Here is a 23,949-nt window from a genome sequence, read left to right on the forward strand (position 1 = left end):
CTTTCTTTTCCTGTTCTCTTCTATGGTCCCTTTCTTTTCACTTCGCTTGGTTAGTGTACCATTTTCGTCTGTGCTCTGATGAAAAGCTTCATTGTGCTAGTGTAAAGTCTGAGCTCCAAAACACACACTGAACAAATCTGGACTTAACAAAACTTGGCTGAACAAATCCATAGCTGCAATGGGCAAAGAACACAAATTAAGTGAGCCAATTTAAACCGAATATATAAACAATTTAATTCAAATGTAAATAATTATTTAACTAAGTTATTGTAATATTATTTTTTTAAACTAACCTTTAAAGAAAATTTAAATACTACAGTAAAAAAAACAAAAAACACTGAATATCAAAAGTTAGTGAAATTAGCATGATCAAACACATTATTGATGTAACAGAAAAATGTTTCACACCGGTTTCCCCCAAATAAAGATAATTATCTACAATTACCCAGGGGTCTTTGTTCTAGATGACAGGAAAGGTGGTCTTTATATATCCCCTAGAGGTCATGGGGTCAACAACACACCCATGTACACAATGATGGCTTTACCAAAAAGAGCTGACTAACCATCATTAGCTTAACAGATGGAAACGATTATCATGTCGATTTTAGTTTGTGACCTCCAAACATTTACAAAAGTAATCTTAATTTTATTTATTGTTTTTTCTCATTGAGAGAGAATTCCAACATTTATATCATATTTTGATATCAGCAAACACAAGGTATCCACAAATGGAAAACTCTTAAGCGATACTTTTCAGGAATCTTCATGCAATGGAATGCTAACTCTTAGAGTAGTTAGTTAATTACGTGCCATTTACCAGAGGGCTCTCATTTCAAGAGCCTTGTGGTGCTGTAATTGTAGGGCCAGTTCCCCTGGAGCAACATAGGGTTAAGTACCGTTCTCAAGGACACAATTCTGGTCTCTGCTATGGATTGAACTTGCAACCTTTGTGTCAGGAACCTAAATTCTTAATCATTACAGATCTCCCTCCACCCCAGTATGACAGTGAGGACAGAGAAATCACAGCCAAACCTGTATGCCAGGTAACCTAAAACTTCAGCGATGCTAACACCCCAAGTTATGTGTGTGTATGTGCGTTTGTGTGTCATTGTTCTCATAATCATGTCATCTTTCTGTCACTCAGCTCTACTTGTCAGCACGGTGTGTCGTGGGTTTAGGCCCTGGTTGCCACATTTCCCACTATTGTGTGAGGCCTCCAGCGATAGGAAACATTTGTGAAAATTTGTGAGAATGTTTTCAATAGACTCATGTTTGGCTTGACGTGGGACGGCCCCTTCTGGCCTGAAGCAGTTGTTCACTTAGATTATTTGGCAAGGATGAGAAACTTTCTCTCATGATAAAGTGTTTCATACCAGAGTGTGGTTCAAACATGTACCCAAGTTCACACTTGCGCAGATAGTGAGACAACAAGAAATCAAACTAGACTTAATAAGCAGTATCTTTATAGGAATCTGTGCAGAAAAATAAATAAATAAATAAAATAAAATGAGAGAACGAAACAGACACCATGTTGACTGTGTGATAAACTTCATTTCATTTATACAAGTGAGTTCCTGTGGATATTTGGGATTAGGCAGAGAGTATAAACGACATACAAACTGTTTAACTGCTTCTCAAGTGGTAAACAAGTAATGCTGCTTTGCAAGTAAAGTTGCTTTGGATCAAAATGCCTGCCAAATGAATAAATATAATGGTAAACTACAAGTTCATGTGTATAAGTTTACTCAGCTATACTTAGGGGACAAAATTGTTCCCAGATGTCACATAAATCTGGCAAAACCTCCCTTATAAGATTCCCTCAAAGATTCATAAAAAGGATTCATACATCTTTTTGTTTGTTTTACTTTAAATGCAAATTTATTTAATTATTGGAAATAAGCATCACTAAAATTACATTACAATTAAAAATAAAAATTCCTTTTTGTCAATAAATTGAAAAATTCAAATGCCAATAATTTTCAGTTAATCTAATAGATGGGTTCAGCTACTTTTATCTAATCTGCAGTAATTAATATAAAATCCTCAAAATTTACTTACATTTAATATTGTAACATTGAGATATGCCATTTTTGAGGTTTCTGCTATTGCTATTTAATGGTCTTCACATTTTTGTTTGAACAAAAATACAAACTTCTATACTTGTGGAGCTTTGATGGCAACATTGGAACAGCCCATCTGATTCGAAGTCGACTAGTCGCTGATGACATCATTAATGAACAAATAAGTCTGGAGCTGTGACAAACACCTTGTGCACAGCTATGGCTTATGACATACTGCTGTCCACATGGCTATTGCTCCTATAACAGCTCATTTTTATCAGTTCTTTTGTCTTTGGGTCGTTATATTTCTCACAGATTTCTGCTTGTTCTAAATCAGATACAGATAAAGCAGCACAGTAAAGATTACATTCATATGAATGCATTAGTGAGAGCAATTGCGTGTGTGAATTAATTCTACCTGGCAGCGACTCTCTACTAGTAGTAAAGCTGTGGGATTTAGTTAAGAAATATATGCTTGAACTTTTCGGTTTGTAAGCTATTTTATTGAGAAATCACAGAACAGTGTTGACAACACATTTCCGCGCTGAACGATTCTGTGCACGCGCGATCTGCACGTGATGTACGCGCTACTGTCTGAAGCCTATGTGTGTGCGCGCGTTACAGAGCAGCAGTGCATTATATTAGAATGCCGATTAACTGACCTGTACGATAAGCTGTTTAAAACGTGCATTCTCCCGTTCAATTTCGAGCATCCAGTAATATAATCACACATGTCTTGTGGAGCGCTTTCAGAATATGCATTTATTTGTCATTTTAACTGTTTGGAAACAAAGCGTAAATGTGGAAGTCCTTCAGAGATTTCTTATACTGTTGTGCCCTCTATAGGACCAGCAACTAGTCGACGTCAAGCTTGAAGTGTCATGGCAGAGCATTAAAATCGACTAGTCGATTAGTCGGTGCAAAACCCCTAGTACACACACACATACACACACACACACACAAATAAAAAAGCATTTACTGCATGTCCTCACTTAGGTCAGCTAGCTAAACGTGTGTGCGGGGGTGTTTGAGTAAATCACAGCCTCTGCTTGCCACTCTTCACACACAGCTGAGTTGTTGACTTTAGCTTGAGTGCTATATACAGAATTGGGTACATGTTCCTGAAGCACCTACTCTCTCTCTCGCTCCCTCTCGCTCTCTCTCTCCCTTTCTTTTTCTGTTTCTCTTTAATGACTAGAGTTTCTGGTTGGCAGACGCTCTTCCTGAGGCCATCACACTTTGAATGTGACTTTGAAACAAATCAGCCCAGCCTGTAGGCACACAGAGAGACAGGAGAGAGAGAGAGAGGTGAAAGAAGGACAGGGATGAAAGGAGGGTAAAGAAAGAAAAAAAAACAGAACAATAAAGCATGTTAAGAGAAGGGATGATATAGCTCAAAGATTAAAAAAGAGAGAGAGATGAAGTAACACTGAAAAAAGAAGCCAAAAAAAAGGTCATAAAGGAACACAGGGCTCTGAGAGAGAGAGAGATGATTGACAGCGAGAGGTATTGACAGGGTAATTTCTCTCTCTACCTCCTCTATCTCTCACCAGTAGGCAGACACATCTCTGATTTCACCCTCTTGAGCGCTAAAAGACGTCTCCGTACTGCTCTCCTTTCCCTGAAGGCACATTCTACCTGTCAGATCAAACAAACGCCAAGCTGACTCCACTCTCCCTTCCGACCGAGGGGGGGCGGAGGAATGAATGAAGGGAGGGGGGAAGGAAGTGAGGGGTAAAAAATTAATAAGTTTGCACCCCTCACACAGGCCAAGACAAAGAGATCTTGTTTGATGTGAAAGAGGGAAAATAAGATTCTGGGCAGAGAGAGGTAGTGAGCTCAGGTATTCAAGGCAGTCTTCACTTCTGCTCTCAAAACACACACACACACACACACACACTACCAGCTTCTCTCTTACTGCTAACTCACTCACTCTGGCTCAGATAAGCACAGATCCATTTGCAAGTTGCAAAATCCTTGACTTGTGTCAGGCCTAGAATTGTGCTACTTTGTTTTAGGTAGGGATGTGCAAAAATTCACTACCGTTCAAAGAAATTGGGGTTAATAAAAAGGTCTATTGTGCTCACCAAGGCTATATTTATTTAATATAAAACACACACACACACACACACAAAAAACCAGTAATAATACTGTTAAATTTAGAAAAAATGTTTTTATTGTAATATATTTTAAAATGCAATGTATTCCTGTGATGGCAATGCTGAATTTTCAGCAGTCCTGAAACTGACTTACTCCAGTCTTCAGTCTCACATGATATTTCAGAAATCATTATAATATGCTGATTTGATTTTCAAGAAACAGCTCTTATTATTATTGTTGTAAACAGTAATATTTTTGTGGAAACCACAATTTTTAATGAACTGAAATTTTAACTGAAACTTTTTTTGTCACTATCATGTATGATCAACACATTTTTGCTGAATAAAAGTATTATAAACATTAATTTCTTTAAAAAAAAAAAAAGGTCATTTGACTGACCTCAAATGTTTAATCAATTAGTTGGGGGATTGTCTGAACCAGCAACTTGCCAAAAAACAAAAATTCACTGTAAGGGACCCCTTATTAAAAAAGTAATCACCATAAACAAGTGAAAAACTGAATGAAGACTCAAATAAAACTTCTTCGAGTCTGCCATTGGTCAGATAAACATGTGAATGAAAAAGAAAAAAAAAAAAGAAGAAAAAACAGACAGATGTGATGCAATGACCAAAGATGTGTGTCTTGCCAACGGTTAAAGACCTACACAAATATTTTGGAGTCTGCTTAAAAGCAAGACACTACAAAACACAGCATTTCTTGCCACTCCACCAATTAAACATTTTATCGGACTGTCACTGACAAAAAGGCAACTCTTTATTGTTAAAGTTGACAAATTTTGATTTTAGTGTCCTGTGCTCTTGCATGTAAATAGTAACAAGACGTGTCAGACTGCCAGTTAAAAAAAATTCACAGTAGCTTAAGAACTCTAAATAAACTCACTGATCTGCATCACTACTTCACCATGAAGTCAGGTTTTGGTGAACCACTTGATTCTTTTCTTTGTTCTACAGGTAATGTGCTCTGAAACTGGCACTGCAGTGGAAATCCTGCAGGCTTCCTAACGTGTCTCTCTCCTACACCACACACGCGCTTTCAAGTGCAATGACACACACAGGCACATATGAGACCAGACACAAGCGTACATGCGCACACAAAACACACAAAAAAATGACAGACACACCGGTGACACACAGTTTGGTTCTCACACCCTGGCTGGAGGCTTGCAGACGCACCGGTCGGACCACTCACACACACACACACACACACACACCCTGCTCTGCCAACCTCTGTCACACTGCTCTTCCTGTACCGAGCTCTCAATGGCAGAGGGAAAAAAAACTGAAAAACACCTTGTTGACTTTGGTTCTCGGGTGTCACCTCACCTACATAGAATGTATTAGTAACTCTTGAGAGTACCTTGTGTCAGCCTGTTCCATTTTGAGATTGCACGCACACCCAGGCAGCCATTTCAGGTCGCTGAAAGCCTGCATTCTCGAGCAAAGTCAAGCCGAGATGAACTTTCATAGCATTCAAGAATTTGAGCTGTAGAGAGTCTAAAGCTGTCGGATCCGGCAGCAACCGGTGTGCCTGATTCCTGTCAGCTTGGGAAGGTCAGATTCTGGTTTTCACACCAGAAAGTTCCCTGGCAGAACCTAACAAAAACTTTGTGGAATTTTCTAGCGTAACAAATCGAGATAACACGAATGATACTACACAGGTTTCTTGTTTCATCTTATCTTTTTCACAAACACCTTTCCTTCTTACCTATAAAAAAAGAAACATCACGAGTAAGAAAGTAAAGACATTAAATGGAGAATTAATGCCATTATTGTCATCTCCTAATTCTCAACAAATACTACTGACAAACATACTCTGTATAGCACGTGTCTCCTCTAGAGTTTAGGGGCGCAATGAAAATCCCCAAGATTTAAATTCTAGCTGATAATTATTTTCATGTTATGGCTGTTAATCAAAAAAACAGCTAATACTGAATTTCTATTTTATCAAAATAATTTCAGAATAAAAGACAAAATTCAAACATTTTAAAACCTATAAATGAATTCAGACGTCACAACATTTTAATGTACAGTATGTAAAATCGATAATAATTTTGAGATTTTTGGTAACACTTCACAATAAGTGCTCACAACTTAAAAACTGAAAAACATAAAAAGCTTAACTTAAAAAAAAAAAAAAGGAAAAGTTTTTTTAAAGTTGGAAAGAAATATAAAACAAGCCTAATAAAAATAACAAAAGCACATTAAAAAAAAAAAATTAAAAACTAAAAACAAAATGAAAACTGAAAATATATTTTTAAAAATGATATTATTATATAATAGTATACATAATACTAAAATAAAACTGATTCTAATATCAAATGAATATAAACAAAATATCGAAATGACAATGAATTAAAACATTTTCAAATCAGGCGATAAATGACATGGTACTGATATTGTGATGGAGATCAAAATCAAAAACTGCTCTCAGACTTCCCAAGATATAATCAAAACTCTACAATCAAAAGTCAAATAACCTTTCTAAATGATCTAGGCTGTGACATCACAATTAATTTCACAAATCAATACGAAGTTGAATAATAAAATAACTGAATAAAATGCAAAGTAACCATATAAAAGTTAATAAAACCTCCATTAAGATTTGAGAGCAATAAAAGGGCTTTTCTCCAAACATACTAAGCACTGTTAACTCTTCAAAAACACTAAAGCAGACACACTAAAGTCTGTCTCAAGTAGATGTGGAGGATTATTTATATGAACAATGAGTGTGATAAGTCTGTGGTTTTATTATGTCTATCTTACCCAATCTGAACCTGTGCTAAAGGCCTGACTCATCCACTTTCCTGGCAATATTTGTTGTGAAAATTCACATGGTCGCAACTTTTGGTTGCAAATTACTGACACTGGGAAACATGACTTCATTCCATAGAAGCCAAGAAATTCCTAGTATGAATTGAACTTATGTCTCAAATCATTTTTGAAAGTTGCGTCTTCCAATGTGGCGTTGAGGTAAGCTTTCTGTGCATTCCTGTCCTGATTTACCACAAGACCGAGAGCTTTACCATCAGATGTGGTTTCAATTTCTTTATTTACACGTTGTTAAGACTGGAGATGCGGCAGTAGGAACGTATTTACTGTAACCCAAACTGCAAAAAATTGTCAAGGTAAGACATGCGGAATTTGTGAAATATGTTTCCATAGCTGTGGACTGTATGAAGAAGATTCATTCAATGATGGGAAAACAGTCGCTCTGTGTTTCACAGCCCATAGAAATGTAACATGATAGGTTTGTTAGCAAGTGTTTATTTTGGGCAAAGCAATAAATGTAACCCTCAATCATACGGCATAAAAAGCACAATTACAAGCTGCCACAAGCAACGTTCAACGAACAACAGCAGTAAAGGAACCGGCATTTAACTGTGTAGGAAACTTGTGTGTGTGTGTATTTTAAACTCTACAACCACAAGAATTGGATGCATTTTACCGTTTTTCCACTCCAACTGTTACTCGTCTTTTTTGAATCCGCTTTGCATAGTTTTTCCTACACTCACAGACAGGTTTAAATGCACCGCAAAAAGACGCAAATGCACACATAAAAATGCAATCATTAAGACCCACACTTCTCAGTGTACCGTGGGAGGACTCTAACTCTGTCAGGAGAACGGATTTGGCAATATTAAATACTTAGGGTGACCTAATTTCATTATTTCTGTGGAAAAATGGAAGTTAGGCAACGCAGCTTTGTGCAAAACAGTCTCGCCGCTGGATTGTTCTGGTTCTCAATAAGCCTCAGACAGTGGAGTTTAAATGTGAGAGTCGTCCTGTCTTACCTGCAATAGCCTGTTCCATTGTGGAAAGTCACACAGGTAGCATTGTTGACACAGGGCTTCACGGGGTCCACACACTGCAGAGCTGTGAAGAAACATGAACACATCAGATCAGGACTGGCTCAGTGCTGTGCAAAGAACCAATAACAGTACAAAATCAAAATTAATACAATTTCATCGTTATATAGCTGTGCCAGTCTTTCTTCTCACCTATTAAACTTACTTCAACTCAAATTAATTTTGGGTTAATTTACGCATGTACAAGTTAATTCGGGTTAATTTATTATGTACACTACTGTTCAAAAGTTTGGGGTCACTATGATTTTTTAAAAGAAATTAATGCTTTGAGACAGCAATTAATTGATCTGTGTCAAGAAATTGAGGACACTATGAATTCCATTTTATTTTTTCCCAAATTCAATTTTTTTTTTTTTTTTCAAATTCAGTTTTTCCCATATAATAATTGTAAAACAATAATTTTACAATATTACTATTTTTACGGAATTTATATTAAAAAAATAATAAAATGCAGTATCCGTGAGCAAAATAAACTTTTTTCAAAAACATTAAAAAATCTTTTGACCCCAAACTTTTGAACAGTAATGTGCATTTTTATTTATAAGTTCACATTTCCATCTAATAATTGAAAGTAGTAAAGGTAAACAGACTAGTAGGGGTAAACATAAATAAAGCTGGAGTTGAGGAGATTAATTAATGAGAGTAATGTCTTTGTATCATGATTGACAAGGCTACATTAAGTAGCTCCTCCCAAACTTTTGTTCAGAACTCCATTTTAATGTATAGCAGAAAAAGTGACCTGTTTAGTGTTTTTGAAATGTCGCATAAAAAGAGTTTAATCTTTTAACTGGCCCAAAAAATTGTTTAATATTACAAGCTTTAAAAACTGACCTGATCAGGCTGATATGAACATTTTTAAAAATACTAAATATGGCCAATACCCATAATTATCACAAATTTAACACTGCATTTCTAATTCACACAGTCAGGCTAACTAGTTTAGTACTTTAGTAGAAAAGTGAAACCTGCTTCACATTGTCAGGATGTTACACATAATGTCGCAAAATTTTTCTGACGACACAAAGCAAAGGAAAAAAGCTGCTGTAGATTGTAACCACACCACTCCCTCTGATACAAACACACTACAGAGAGTGGAGTTGTTGGGGGAAAGAGGTGAGAGACAAAGTGGTAGAGCAACAAAGGTAAAGAAAAAAAAAAAAAACCTAACCCTTTACGGTGACAATGTGCCAAGTGCATTCAAGATGGAATTTCCTAACTGATCAGATACTTTCACTCATTTCCTCTCAAAATACAGGAAGCATCTGGACACACGTCACAAGTCTGGACGTCACAACGAAGCATATGAACATCTGGCTGTAATATAACCAAGCAAATTCAATCCTACAAACTCATTTCAAATGTGTAAATGTGTCTGGTTTATGTCAAAGATTATGTTCAGACTAAGTCTTAGAACCTTGAAACTTGATTTATACATATTAGGCTGGTTTACCGAAAAGTCAAGTGCATTTCTGCAAATAGAAGTGAGCCCTAGCCCACACTTCCCTTTAAGACACTGGGTGGCAGGTCATATGATTTCAAAGCAGCGCTGACACCAAGTAACATAGTACTACAGCTCAAGACAGGAAGTGCATAGAGCGCTAATACCGACTTCCTGTACTTTGACCGGGCCTCAAAATATCCCCGTGTGCAAAAGTGCAGAGAAAGCGAGCACAGCCTGGGCACGAAGCCAACAGCTAAAGACGGAGCTTAACATAAATGCCCCAAAGCTTTTTAACTTTGAGCCCGGCTACATATCATTAATAACACTTGGAAGACTAACACTCAAAAACAGAATTTGAGACTGAAATGACAAGTCTTGTGCACTGTGGAAAATGTTCAAGAACAGTGTGTGATGAAATCAAGGCTTAAACCTGGTTTTATTGATCATAAAACTCCATACCAGTGGCTCGACACACAGCATTACATCATGAAAAATAAACCTTTTAATGTTAGCAAAAGGAGGTTGAAAAAGTGGTGGATGTGGTCTTCTTGTCAATTCACATATTTATTTGGCTAAACGACCTGCATGGTGCAAATAGCACAACACCTTAAACCACCAAATAAATGTGTTGAGATCCACTAGTGTTAACCAATATACTATATTAAACTCATTGTTTAGGCATACTGTGTATTCATGCACACACCTCTTCAAAAATATGTTCACTCTGCAAACGTTCAATATTACTCATTCTCATTGTAAAAAAAAAAGGTTTCTCCCTTTGTTCAACAGGGCTCTACACCACAACTTTTTGCCTGTTAAATTTTGTTAGAAGTCGTGGTGCCGCTACCAGTTTACCTAACTGACAACCCGCTGCCATTTCTGTAGCATACAAGAAACATTAAACGGCAACCACACCAAAAGTGGAACGAAACAGCACTACTCATTTGAACCACGCCACATGGACCATTTATCAGTTCAGCCCAAATACAGTGCAGGGCAGTGCAGGGCAGCACAGAGCGAGCTTACAGCAGGTGCATTTACTAAACAGTGCTGTGAGATCCAGTGCCAAGCATTTGAATTTGGCGCAGATTTCTCAGACATGCTAGCTGACATTCTCAGCAACACTAATTATTCTGTAAGTATATAGGCTAAACATATGTTTGTTTCAATGTCTAATTTTAATAAAAGTAAAGCCCTAACTCAGTCAGTCAGAACATTTAAATGTTACGCTATAAAAATTAGGTTGTTACACTTTTTACAGACTTTACTGTTTTTGTTAATGAAAATAAATTTCATTCACACTGCCACCGCTGCACTGCATATGGCGTTTTTCTGATCACGCACAGTGTTTGGCTCAGCTTTGGTCTCATCAGACTCTCCCACATGATTTCTGCAGCTGAGATGTCATATGACATCTGAACAGTAGCCTTCTCTTTGCTACTCTCTCCTGTGTCCATCCCTTGCTTGCTGTTTTTCAATTACTGTTTCACAGAGTTGCTTAGTGTCTTTTTATCTTTATGGAGAATGTTCTGCTTTAATGCTGATTTTTCAGAAGCTGGACCATCCATATACAGGAGTATGTATACTGTACAACAATCAACTAAAAACCTGTGACTACACACAGACACTCTCCGTTTAATTAATCATGTGACATCAAAACCAACACCACCTGACTGCACCTGTGATGATTTAAACACATATTAAAGGTGGTGAATACTTATGAAATCAGTTACACTGGATTACTTTGTCTAAGACTGCTTTATGCTTGACATTAAAGAGTCTTTTCTTTTCATCAGAAAGATCACTGTGATTCAATGCTGTAAGACAAGAAAACATGAAAAAGTCCAAGCAAGATGAATACTTTCTATACGCACTGTGTCGTGCCTGGCATTTAATGCCCTGTGAGGTCAAAGCCTGCAACTGGAGAAGGCGTTTGGTTGCACCCCTTTTTGGCAGCAACTATGGTGGGAAATATTTGGGAGAAGTGGCTAAGCTGAGTGTGAAATTGTGCTTTCACAGAGATTTAAGAGCCAAGGGGAGGGGAACTGGAGTGCTGGAGATATGAGAGGGAAGAATAGAAGACAAGAGCAGGAGTCAAGTGTGCTCAAGATGGCAAGAGGCAATAATGGAGAAAGGAATGAGAGAGAGACTGGGGAACCAAGTACTGGTTTATAAAATGTCCATTGCAGCACCTTTCGATAACAAAACTTATTTTTGTCTGTATAGAATTCCTGAGTTGCCTATATGGTTCTTTAAAAATGCTAAATGTAGCTGTCAGATCTTATTAAATTCAAATACACTCTTTATATGTGCTTAATACATCTTAATATGACTTAATACGTAAGGTCAAGCCAGGCCACTTAAAGACACCTTTTGATATAAACAAGCATGTAAGCTACTCTAAGATAAGTCAATAAGCTGTAAACATGATGTTATCATTTTCAACAAAAACCCAGCAAATAAAGGTTTTAGAGGAATTACACTCTTAGGCTTTAATGTTGACTGATGACAGCCATTCTTGTAACATAATACAGCAGTTTAAAAGGATAGTTCTCCCAAAAAAATGTAATTCAGACTTAATATTCCTTTTATCCTTTAGTTGTTTCAAACTTGTATGACTTTCTTTCTTCTGTGGAACATAAAAGTAGTTATTCTGAATAATATGAATTGTTTTGTCCATCCAATGAAAGACAATGGGGTCTAAATTATGATTAGAACCAATGATTTTCATTGTGTGGACTAAAAAAAAAAAAACTGACGTGTTACACAGAAAAAAAGAAAGAAAGTCATTTTTGGGTGAACTATCTTGTTAAGTAGGTTTAGCCTATTTTAATTTGACTACTTTTAGATAATTTTGCTCAATTTATGAATGCTTGCGTGAACTGTAACTTGAAAAACTTGCAGCTGTGGTTGGTTACTTAAATTAGATATCCTTGCCTTTGTGCCATCATTCAAATTTTATTTGTTTGTTATACTAATATTTAACATTATATGTAATTAATATGCATGTACATTAGCATACACATTTTTCTGTAGTATTGAAATTGGTATCAACAGTTGTGTAACTGAACCGGTATTGCTGACTTCTGAAATGATGGTATTGTGACAACCTTTATTTTCTAAGAGTGTGGTCACAAAGTCTCATGGGCAAACATGATGAAGACAAAGCGAGAGAATGTAGATGAGTGAGAGACACAAGCGAAGGGTGAGGCTTGCACAGAGAGCGAGAGGCTCGGCCCTGACTGGTCTGACAAGCTCCCCAAATGCTTCATCAAACCGCCGGAGGGGAAGTTCTCAAAGGATTTTGGGACAGGCTTTCGTAAACGAACACATTTTAACTCCTTTCACTTCACTTCTAGTCCTACTGAAGAGGCGTTTTTAAGCCTCATCCACTTCTAAATCCAGGATCTGGCAACCATAAACCAGGCACTTCATTGAAAGCCTGCACACCTGCTGCGATCAACATTCTGGCTTTGAGTCAACCTGATTCACCACATCACTGATCTGTGATCAGGCTCTACTCTGAACCACCTAATGAGCAATGATCACACAGACAGGAGGGAACCGTTCCTAGGTGAGGACACTGCATGTGGGCTTAAAAGTCTCTGTATGGGCATGTGCTCTGCACAAGCTAAATTCACTCTGTTTATCAGGAGTTTTCTCAAAAGCAAACAACAGCCAAAACTTTCACACAAACTCTGTTTAGAGTAACCCTGCTGTGATTTACCAACTGCTAAACATTTTGTCTTCATTTTTCCACATTCATGAGGCCAGAGGTCTGTCCCTGAGGTGTGAAGGAATGGAGCCAGGGGCAAATGTGAGGACAACATGAGAAAAAGAGAAAAAGTACCCAATGAAAGAGAAGTGGGAGGGTGATAAGTGGAATAATTAATAGAAGCAATTCACACTCATTTGTTAAAAACAAACGCATCTTCTTCTCCCCTTCTGTTAAACTCAACTAAACCTAGATCTTTCAGAAATGCATGATTAGATGTTCCAGGAATAATCCGATGAACAGATAGACAGCAAACAAAGTGCTAAACTAGGCTATATATTTTCAAGCAAATGTAGTTTTATGTTCACTTTGGTTTTGGGTGCACCTGATCCCAAATGGATGCATTTCTTAGGCGGTGTTTACATAACATGCATTCTTGCATTCAAAAACAGCTAGATGGAGCGCAACAAAATGGAACAGATTGCAGGGGTCTTGAGAAACTATTTTTAACTTGACACAATCTTACAAACACATTGCTCTTGGAAGGGAGCTAAAAAAAAAAAAAGCAAGTTGTAACGCAATGGGAAAAGTTGTCCGTTTTGTATGGCTATATCGAAGGTAAGAAGAGGTTGAATCTAAAAACTCAAATTACCTACAAGGGTTTTACCATGCAACCTTTCAAACAACTAAAGCACAACACACTGTTTAAATCAGCACTGCGGAAAAAAAAAAGTATTAAAACTTTAAAAAAATTAGATTGCAATATTTAAAAAATAATATTATTTGTCGGCACCAATGGCCTCGTGGGCAGTGTGCCAACATGTGGCGCCGCTGCGCTTTGGGGGTCCCGAGTTCGAGTCCCGCTTACGGACCTTCCCCAATCCTGTACCCTCTCTCTCTCTCTCTCCCACTTTGCTATCTAAGGCTGCATTTACACTGCAAGTCTTGATGACCAATTCTGATTTTGGGACTATAACCAATTTTTTGGACGACGTGCTTACATTTCTTTTAAAAGTGACCCGTATCCGATGTGTGCATTTTACACTGCACTTAGTGAAACAAGCCAAAAATAGCATATGACATCACAAATCAATTTGAATAGTACACCGAGTTTAATTTATCGACATGGAATTCATATAGAAACGTTTTTAAATGCAATAGTTACATCTATACATCAAAATAATTATATAGCCTAGAACAAAGTCTTGAGGACAGTGATGAACTTCAGCTCCGCTGAGAGCTTGCGAGTGGAATAATACTCAGGTGGTAGATAATGTTTCAATGGAACGAACGGGACTGAAGCGCTCGTCAGTGCACAAGCCGCCATTACTGACAACAGCAGCAACGAGCACTCAGCGTGATTTCAAAAGCAACACATTTCAGCATCAGATCGCCTTTTATTTAACACGAACGAATGAAATGAATACTCTTCTACTCAACTAGAGATGTTTCATTTGTTACAGGTATGTCTGTACCGCTAAATGTTTTTAAAAAAAAACTCACTTTTCGATGACGTACGAGTCACATTTACAGGGGAATATCCGATTTGTCCGCTTACACAGCAGGCGCAAATGCACGTATCCGATTCATATCTGATTTATTTCCACATATGAATGAGGCCTGAAACCGATCAGAGAATATCAGAATCCATGCGATTTTTTCCTGCTTACACGGTCGTGGGTCATATCCGATCTGTGCCACATGGGACAAAAAAAATCAGAATTGGGTCACTTGAACCATGCAGTGTAAATGCGGCCTAAAATACGGTCCTGTCCTAAAAAGGCAAAAATTGCCAAAAAAATAAATCTTTAAAAAATAATAATAGGTCACACTTTATATTAGGTGGCCTTAACTACTATGTACTTACATCAAAAAAATAAGTACAATGTACTTATTGTGTTCATACTGTATTGCAAAACACTATTGTTGCTATTGAGGTGGGATACGGGTGAAGTTAGGGACAGGTTTGGTGGTATGGGTAGGTTTAAGGGTGGGTTAAGGTGTAAGGGATGGGTCAACAGTGTAATTATAAATGTAATTACAGAAATTAATTACAGATGTAATTACATATAGGTATTTTAAAAAATATAAGTACAATGTAAAAACATTTATGTACACAGTAAGTGCATTGTACCAAATGATTAATTCAAATGTAAGTACATAGTAGTTAAGGCCACCTAATATAAAGTGGGACCTAATAATATTATTGATTTCTGTAATACAAATCATACATAATACAAATATTTCTGTAATCACATAGCTGGATGTCAACCATTGTGTCCCCATTGAGATGGATGGATGGATGTGTGACCACATAAATGTTTGTAGGTCCAACACAGAACAGACATTCCAGGAAACCGTAACAATCCACACTCAGTTCTGCCAGGATTCTCACCACACAATTTTCAACTTTCTCTTAGTCATTCTACATCTTGAACTCATACTTTTTCTTTTCTGTAGTCTGTGTTTCTCATTCTCTGTCTCTCTTTCAGATGGGGCTCCAACAGTAACGTGACCAGATGCGAAAGCGTGACTCTCTCAGCTGGTTATAAATCAGTTGCAAAACATCTACACACAACCAATGTATGTACACATGCAAAACTGTGCACCAGTATTAGATATGTATGTGTGTGTGTGTGTGTGTGTGTTTACTGGCACTGAACACTTGGGTGTACGTTCTGAAGCCAACTCAAACCTGCCTTCAATAAAAAGCAGTCCCATGACTTTTTATCCCCACAAACGCAGGAATGGGATCAGGGACTTTCTAAACTGCATTCAGTGACTTATAAAAACTGCTTTCAACACAAAATCTGTCTTGAATTAGATCTTAGGCTTTGCTGAGCTGAGGGAAATTAGTCTTGAATACATAAAACAGCTGTGATATAAAGAGCCGCCCACCACTACGCCCACAAAAACACATGAAATACATGGTTCATGCAACTCGGTATCAGTCAGATGTAAGTGCTGGTCACATTTGATCTGCCTTTGACCATCAGCAACACAAAAAAAAAAAATTCAAAATCAGTTTATCATCCGCTAAGTGAAATTTGTACACTCAAAAAGTAATAGTACACCTCTTCTAAAACAAGCCACGCAATCTGAGGTATCATTCATTCATGTCCATAAGTTATGTGCCAAAGTTTAATATTTACTTTTAAGTGTTCATTCAAACCCTAATCCTAACTATGAGCAATAGAAATAGTCCTGCAAACAGCCCTAATAAGGTCAAGGAGTGTTTCAAACACAATCTGTTTCTCCTCCTTCCTGACGCGGATCAGGCGGCATGAGTGTGTCGGAGCTCTTGCACGGAGCAGCTGGTTCACAGCTGTAAGCCTTGCTTGTTTGAAAGCACTGCCTCATCCCCGTGACCAAACCCAGAACCCAAGGGACATCTCTGCTCGTGTGTGTCTCTCTCTCCTGCTCTCTGTTAGTGCTAATAGCTGCTGAGAGAGATGGGGAAGTAATTATGAGAGTCTGACAGGGCTTGGTTGAGAGGAAAGTACTCAATAGAGTAAGCGAGCGAGAGAGAGAGAGAGTCAGAAGAGATTTGTCGGCATTGGCCCGCATCCATGCTGGACAGCAGAAGGAAGTTGTTCACGCTGAGTGAGGAAGTAACCCCATTTCCTGGCATTTCTGTATATACACCAAGCGCTCTCTATTCTGTTAAACGTTGACATGGTAACAAACAATAAACCCTTCCCTAAGCCATCTGTAATGAGACAGGGGGCGTAATTGCATACAGATTTGATAACATAAGAACGAGGGAGGTTTTCAGTGGCACTCATTAAATCTGTACGTCACGTGGGGCTAAAAGGCACCCTGATTGTTTAATGATAGGCTGCGTCTAGTTTGAGAGGAAACCTGATAATTCTCAAAGCAACAACATTCCAATGAAAGTGTCCTGAGAGCTGGCTGTATGCTAACGATCAGAAAGAACACTTTCACATCAGCACAAAGCACACACACACAAAAAAAAAAAAATGCATTAATGTATATCACAAGTAGGAATTAGGGATTGGTTATTGCCTGATAATACGGATTTTGCTTTATTTACTGTATTGGTTGATACTGTATTGCATACACTATCGTTAAATAAGTTAAGATTTTTTAAATTAAATTAATACTTTTATTCAGCAAGGACACATAAAATTGGTCAAAAGTGACATTTATAATGTCACAAAACATTCCTATTTCAAATAAAAGTTGTTCTGTTGAACGTTCTATTTCAGGATCTGATGAGAAAATGTGTCAGTTTCATCATATTAATAATAATAAGATATGTAAGCACCAAATCAGCAAATCATCATTTGACACTGAAACTAGAGTAATGGCTGCTAAAAATTCAACTTTACCATCACAGGAATAAAGTATATTATATAATACACTAAATTAGAAAACAATTATTTAAAATTATAATAACACTTCACAATATTACTGTATTTTTCATAAAATAGCAGCATTTAAAAATGATTGATTTTAGTATTTATTGTTTTATTTTTAATTTAGACAATATAGTATACAATTTTAATATCAGCTTATCAACATTGGTCATATTAATACTGGTAAATCCTTAAATCACAAGCCCACTGTAGATTAGGCTGATATTACATTACTAACATCAAAAATGTCAGACACACAGTCAGCAATGCTAAGGAGGAAATGATGCTGCATGACATGTTATACAGTTCTCAGGTCAGGCCTGTAAAGCTTGTGGCTGGTGCCAGGCTGAGCGTATTGCAGTGTGGCAGGAATGCAGAACGTCTTAATTCCCACTTCATTTGTTAACCTGCTCAGTGTTTTAATCCATGGATTTAACAAGCTTGAGTGTCTCACTCCTTTCTGGCCTCCCGCACCATTCTCCTTCAGTCTTAGGGGGAAAAAGGGGCGACACCTCAGTTGTGGAGATTTGGTTATTAGGAACTCAATGCGTTGTAGTACACAGATGGGAAGTAAAAGGCTTCTCTGATCATTCCCTGGTTTCCTTTGCTCAAAATTGTCACCTTATGATTTTAAGCAACACAACAGTCAATAAACCAGCAAGAGAGTGAATGAGCAACGTTCTTCAGTCTAGTAGTGAGCGCTTCATTGGGCGGTTCATTGAGTACTAAGTGAAAACTAAACCAAAAAAGAAATAAAAAAGGTACACAAATATTTAACCTAACTGGAGAATAATTTCAAAATGCCATCATAACACAACAAAGCGCCTTCCAGTGACCCAGTCAAGACCTCCACGCACCAGCTGGTTGGATGTAGGCATCCCTGAGATATGCATGACCGTGGGCCATTTCATAACCGTCCCGTTGTGTTCTGGGAGGTGGGAGTATGCTGAAGATAAATCACATTTCACACCAGAGAGCAGCAGTGGGTCAGAACCGTGGCCGGGCACCATGCATGCCGCTCGCAGGCGGGAACAATGGGACAACTTCTTTTTGCACACGCTGTAACGGCATATGTGAGCAAATACATGCGACTTGAAACAACCTACACAACTGAGGCGACGTGCCAGGCGGGGAAAGAAAGAAAAGTGAAATCAATCCCACCCCAAGGAATGATACTCAATACAGAGAAACAAGGAGAAACATCATCTGTGGGACACAATAGGCGAGCTGCAGCATCGAGAAAATGAGTGCATCCACAGGGAAATGTGTGTGTGTATGAGAGAGTGAGTGAGGAAGAAAACGAGAAAGGCAAGAGAGGGAGAGAGAGAGGAATGTGAAACACCAACAGCAGCATTCCTCCCTCTTCTTGCCGAGCCTGCAGTCATTATATTGTCTTGTTTTCTTTTGTGAGGCTCCTCTATTCTGGAGGGATTGTGTCTGACTTGCATGCGGAATGGAAGTCATATGTGACCTTATTCCTCCAAACAAGTTTCTAATGCAACAACTGGCACCCTTTGTTTCTGAAAACCGCTGAGACGAGCTGCTAAGCATAAATAAACAACCGTCAGATGGAAAACTCTTCAGTACTGCTGAACTGAGAAATACAACAAATACACAAACCATCGTTCAACTTCATTTTTCTGGAAACAGAAAATTCACACTCCGCAACACGCATACCATAAAATAACGAGTAAAAAGATTTCCTCCTTACTCTCAAAGAAGAGAACCAAAAAACCGCTTTGAAAACCAAAAGAAAAGTCCATATTTTCCCCTCATACGTGTCCATTTTGAATTCTTCTCTCACATAACGTTACTGAAAGCTCCTGCAGATTTCATCCGCTCAGACTCTTTCACATCTGGGCTGAGGTGTGAAACACGAGTGTGCCCCTCAGAAAAATAAAATAAAATAAAATCTTAGCGCTTTTTAAATGTTTATACAAAATATATAAATAACATTTTATACATTTATTTATTCGTGCGTTTTAGAGAACGTGAAGCTGACACACGCCATTCGAGGCCGTGGAGAACCGAAACGTGAGCGCTGATGCTTCACACCGCCGTACAGATGCGTACTAACGGCAAATGACTCTTTTAAAAATGTGTTCTGAAATATAAGCCGTTAAAGTACTTACCATATGATACTTTAAGGCAGCAAATAACGATAAGGATCACTTTGCCCGAAGAGACACCGGGTAATTGGCCCATATTTTGAGTAAAATCCACATAGAGCCGCCAGCGCGAGGCTGTGCTCCGTCAGGTTAAAGCGTAACGAATCTCAAAATTATCTTCAAGAGTAGGTAAACGAATTATACTTAATAGAGAAGCTGTCTTTTGCCTGTCAGAATGTCTCGTTTGGCCACATAAATCCGTTTACTGCCTTCATTTGAAAGTTTTTTCTTCTCGTAGTCGCGCTGTGATCAAACTTTCTGAACTTCTCTCTTCTCGTCGTCCTAGCCACTGAAGTCACAGACAGAGATGTTCTTCCGCGAGCCACTATATACTGATGGATCTATAGTCTGTGATGCGGCTATAAATAACGAGCTCCTCGAAAGTTTACTTCCTATAAGTCATTTAAAATATTCGTAGAGATAAACTATTAATTTATTTATTTATTTGAGCGGGTTTTGAAAGAAGGCTCGATTTTGTGCCAAAAAATTTTTTCTTGCCGTGGCGGAGGAATTTTCACTTATTCTGCAAAGACGAGTGTGACTCAAATTTAACCCCTTCATACTTTTTCCTCTCCGCCCGTTGACGTTAGTAAGTTACCCACCCCTATCTCTGGGGTTTCGATTTAGAGTGATTTATCCGTTTATTCCTTGTCTTTCGCATCTGGCAGGCTCACGTGAAGTAATAGAAAACATATTAATAACAAAATGGGGTTGTTGTGTCATGATACATCACAACCCAGCAACACCATTTTGGTATTAATCTGTTTTCGAGACGTTATATCTGCAATTTATGTATCTTAGTATTTGTCCCAATGAATTTGATGACTTCTTGGATGTTTAATTTAGATATTAGCACAAATTAAAAACAGATTTGTTCACTAGTTCAAATTTAGGTAGGCCTGTCTCTCTCTGTGTGTGTGTGTGTGTGTGTGTGTGTGTGTACCTGTTTTTCTATTCAGGTGGAACTTAAACCTGAATACACACAGACTCATGGGGACTCGTGTCACAGTGGGGACCTAAATTGAGGTCCCCACGGGTAAACAAGCTAATAAATCACACAGAATTAAGTTTTTTGAAAATCTAAAAATGCAGAAAGTTTCCTGTATGATGTAGGGTTGGTGTAGGGCAATAGAATATACAGTCTGTACAGTAGAAAAAGCATTACGCCTATGGAGAGTCCCCACAAGGATAGCAAACCAGACAAGTGTGTGTTCCTTTATCCTTTATACTTCTTTATCATTTATCATACTTGTCTAAAATAAGTATAAAAGCATATGAGAATACATGAAAGGATTTAACTTTATGACTGAAGCATGTCACATTTCCACAGATATGCAGTTAATAAAAAGGCCACATGCTTGATGTGCGCCAAATTAAACCAGTTATTGTCATGTTTAAGCATTGCTATGGGAGCAAATGGCCACATACATTCTCAAAGAGTGACAGACCCTAAATGGTGTGACAAAATTCACAAAAAAAAAAAATTGCTCCTTGTCAACAAGAATATAATTTATAGTCCTAGTTAAGTCCATTTTTTGGCAAATAAGTTAAGAGCAACTTGAGTCCAAGTCTGTGAGTTTCCCTTTTGCATAACAGTAAACACAATATCCTCAAACAGAAAATGTGTATCATTCAAAGTTTCTGAGACCTTTGTAACAAAAATGATTAAACAGCCAATGTCACCTGCTGAGGTGGAAAAAAAATTATATCAGTCAGTGAAACAAGCTGCTCCATGTCCTGCCCTAGTTCTTTCAACCTACACACATCAAACATTACAACTCAAATATGTCATGAATCAAGTACCATCTACCCAGAGATCATCAAAGATGTGCCTGTGGGACACCATTGTTTAAGATGTTGCATTGAAGGGCTCCTCTTGTAAAGACAAAATAAACAAATCAATCCCTTTTTTGTTCGTGTCCTCCAGTGCTTTCTGATGAAAGACTTTGCATTGAATAGAGCAAATTAACCCTTCCAGTTTGCCTGTAGGGGTCCAGCTTTAGTTACTCTAGCTGACTGCAGTCGTCGCAGTGCCATAATGCCTTACTTCAGGGTGTCGTAGACTTTCAGTTCTTTCCCTGTTTTTCCAGACCCAGACGGCTCGCAGGTCTCAGCTCATTCCTCAAGGATGACCTTTTCAGATGCACATCATGTGATTTTCAATTACTGCTAGTTATATTGCAAATATAGAGGAATTTGATGATTAAGATCTGGGGTTTTTTATGGCCTTGACTGTCATCAAATTAATTTCCCATAAATTTAAGAGATCTTTAGCGAAAAGTTTGCATGATTTCAACATTGTTTATTTTATCAAAGTCACATTTTTTTTTTTTGGCTTCACATTGAATAATTCTAACCTATTAATCATTTTCACTAGGAGTTTCTTCTGGAAACTCCCTTAAAGTCCCTACAAAAACAACGGCTTCAACCTTTGGGTGTGCCATCTGTGCCTCTGAACTCAGATTGTGCTAATTCAGCAAAAAAATTAAAATAAAAATCTGTACAACATATCAGCTGTAAAACTTAGTTTCATTTATTGTTATTTTAAACTTCTAGAAAACAAAATTGCCTGATCTGGATCTAAAGTATCTTTTCTGTAGTAAAGGGAAGAGAGTAAATCTGGCACATCTTGCACGTCAACTAAAAAAAAAAAAAAAAAATCGCCCATATCATATTTTGTAACTGATGAGTACCACAATCAACAACATATCTGGTGGTACATCCGTAGAACAGCACCTATACTGTACTAATGAAAACACCTTCATAAGCCTCAAATTTCTACAGCCTTTAAAAGTTGAAACAAACATTATTTCAGATTGATGGACACTTGATGCCAGGGCTGCAAATGTAAATATCAAAATGAGTGAATGTACCCATGACAAGGCAAAGGTCAGAAACTGCTGGGACAATTTTTAATGGCCTGCCATCCAGAGGGTGATTTACCGCAGTAGGCATGCGTCAAAGGGGCTAGATAAAACGCTGATATATTGCGGCTAGGTGGCATCAGAAGACTGATTGCCTCGCGATTGGTTACCTACACCCCCACCTCTTCTGCCCACCCTCCATTTGCGTGGGAAACTACACTTAGTACACCAAAAATTTGGCCTTGACATTTAAGAAGGAAGTTACCAGTTTGAGAACATTTGGACAGACAGACAGATAGAGAGATACATAGATAGATAGATAGATAGATAGATAGATAAATAGATAGATAGATAGATAGATACACTGTAAAAAGTGAAAGTTGACTTAACTTAAAAAAATTGAGGAAACCCATTGCCTTAAAATTATTAAGTACATAATAATTAAAAAAAAAAAAAAGTTAAGTGAACTTGACAATTCAATTAACTTTTTTTTTTTAATTATTTACTTTTAAGGCAACGGGTTTCCTCAATTTTTTTAAGTTAAGTCAACTTATCACTTTTTACAGTGTAGATAGATAGATGAACACACTGACAAAACCAGGCAGAAGCATTATCTCTTGCTCTGTTAAAATGAAATAAGAGATGGGGCACAGGAAGTGAGGGGTATATTTAGTGGTAGATTATCTCACTCTCGCCTGCAGCATATGAGCTGGATAGCACTGCAAAAACCATAGCAGTGGCTGTAAGACGAGACAGTGTTGATCACATATAGGCTTAAGATCTGCTCTAGCAGTTCCAAATACACAATATATAAAACGATTAAGGTATTTTAAATGTGCAACTTAACCCTACTTATGGATCTCTATGATATGTTTACTTCCTAGTATCTTTATAGAAAGAGAGCCAGTTTGATGACAACAGGTGAGGTCTGGGAAAAGACAGCATGGATTAGTTTGACCTGTTTACTCATTTCTGCAAATTGTTACCCATACATTTAATTATTTATGCATCATCTTATCCATGCATCATCACATTAGGTCATCACATCACATTTAACACACAAAAGTCATCCACAAGAAAATCTAATATAAATGATAGCATGTGACTTGCAATGATGGCATAGTTTTATCCATACAACAGTCCCTTCTTTTCTACAGAATGTGAAATGAATTGAAAGCATTATCATGTGATGAGTCATGTGACATGCAGATGACATAATTTGCATCAGCATTATGAATATGACACACAGGAAGCTGGAATATTTGGCTCTTTTGAATGTAAGGTGTGTTCGATTCTGAACACAATGGAGTGTCTATACAGTTAGACACATTCGTGC

General features: G+C 37.7%; 1 protein-coding gene across 2 annotated transcripts in view; it reads right to left on the minus strand.

Moving 5' to 3' along the window:
* notch2 (notch receptor 2) overlaps nucleotides 1-20,038 on the minus strand; it is a 47,074-nt gene extending 27,036 nt beyond the window's left edge. For both annotated transcript variants that reach the window (XM_058785035.1, XM_058785034.1), the window contains exons 1-2: nucleotides 19,714-20,038; nucleotides 7,972-8,053 (exon numbers count right to left, since the gene is read on the minus strand). In XM_058785035.1, the coding sequence (XP_058641018.1) occupies nucleotides 7,972-8,053; nucleotides 19,714-19,786 (155 nt within the window). In that variant the 5' untranslated portion in view covers nucleotides 19,787-20,038. The remainder of the gene's footprint in view (nucleotides 1-7,971; nucleotides 8,054-19,713) is intronic.
* Nucleotides 20,039-23,949: the final 3,911 nt, after the last annotated feature.

Source organism: Onychostoma macrolepis, chromosome 08, assembly GCF_012432095.1.
Source record: "Onychostoma macrolepis isolate SWU-2019 chromosome 08, ASM1243209v1, whole genome shotgun sequence".
Taxonomy (NCBI): domain Eukaryota; kingdom Metazoa; phylum Chordata; class Actinopteri; order Cypriniformes; family Cyprinidae; genus Onychostoma; species Onychostoma macrolepis.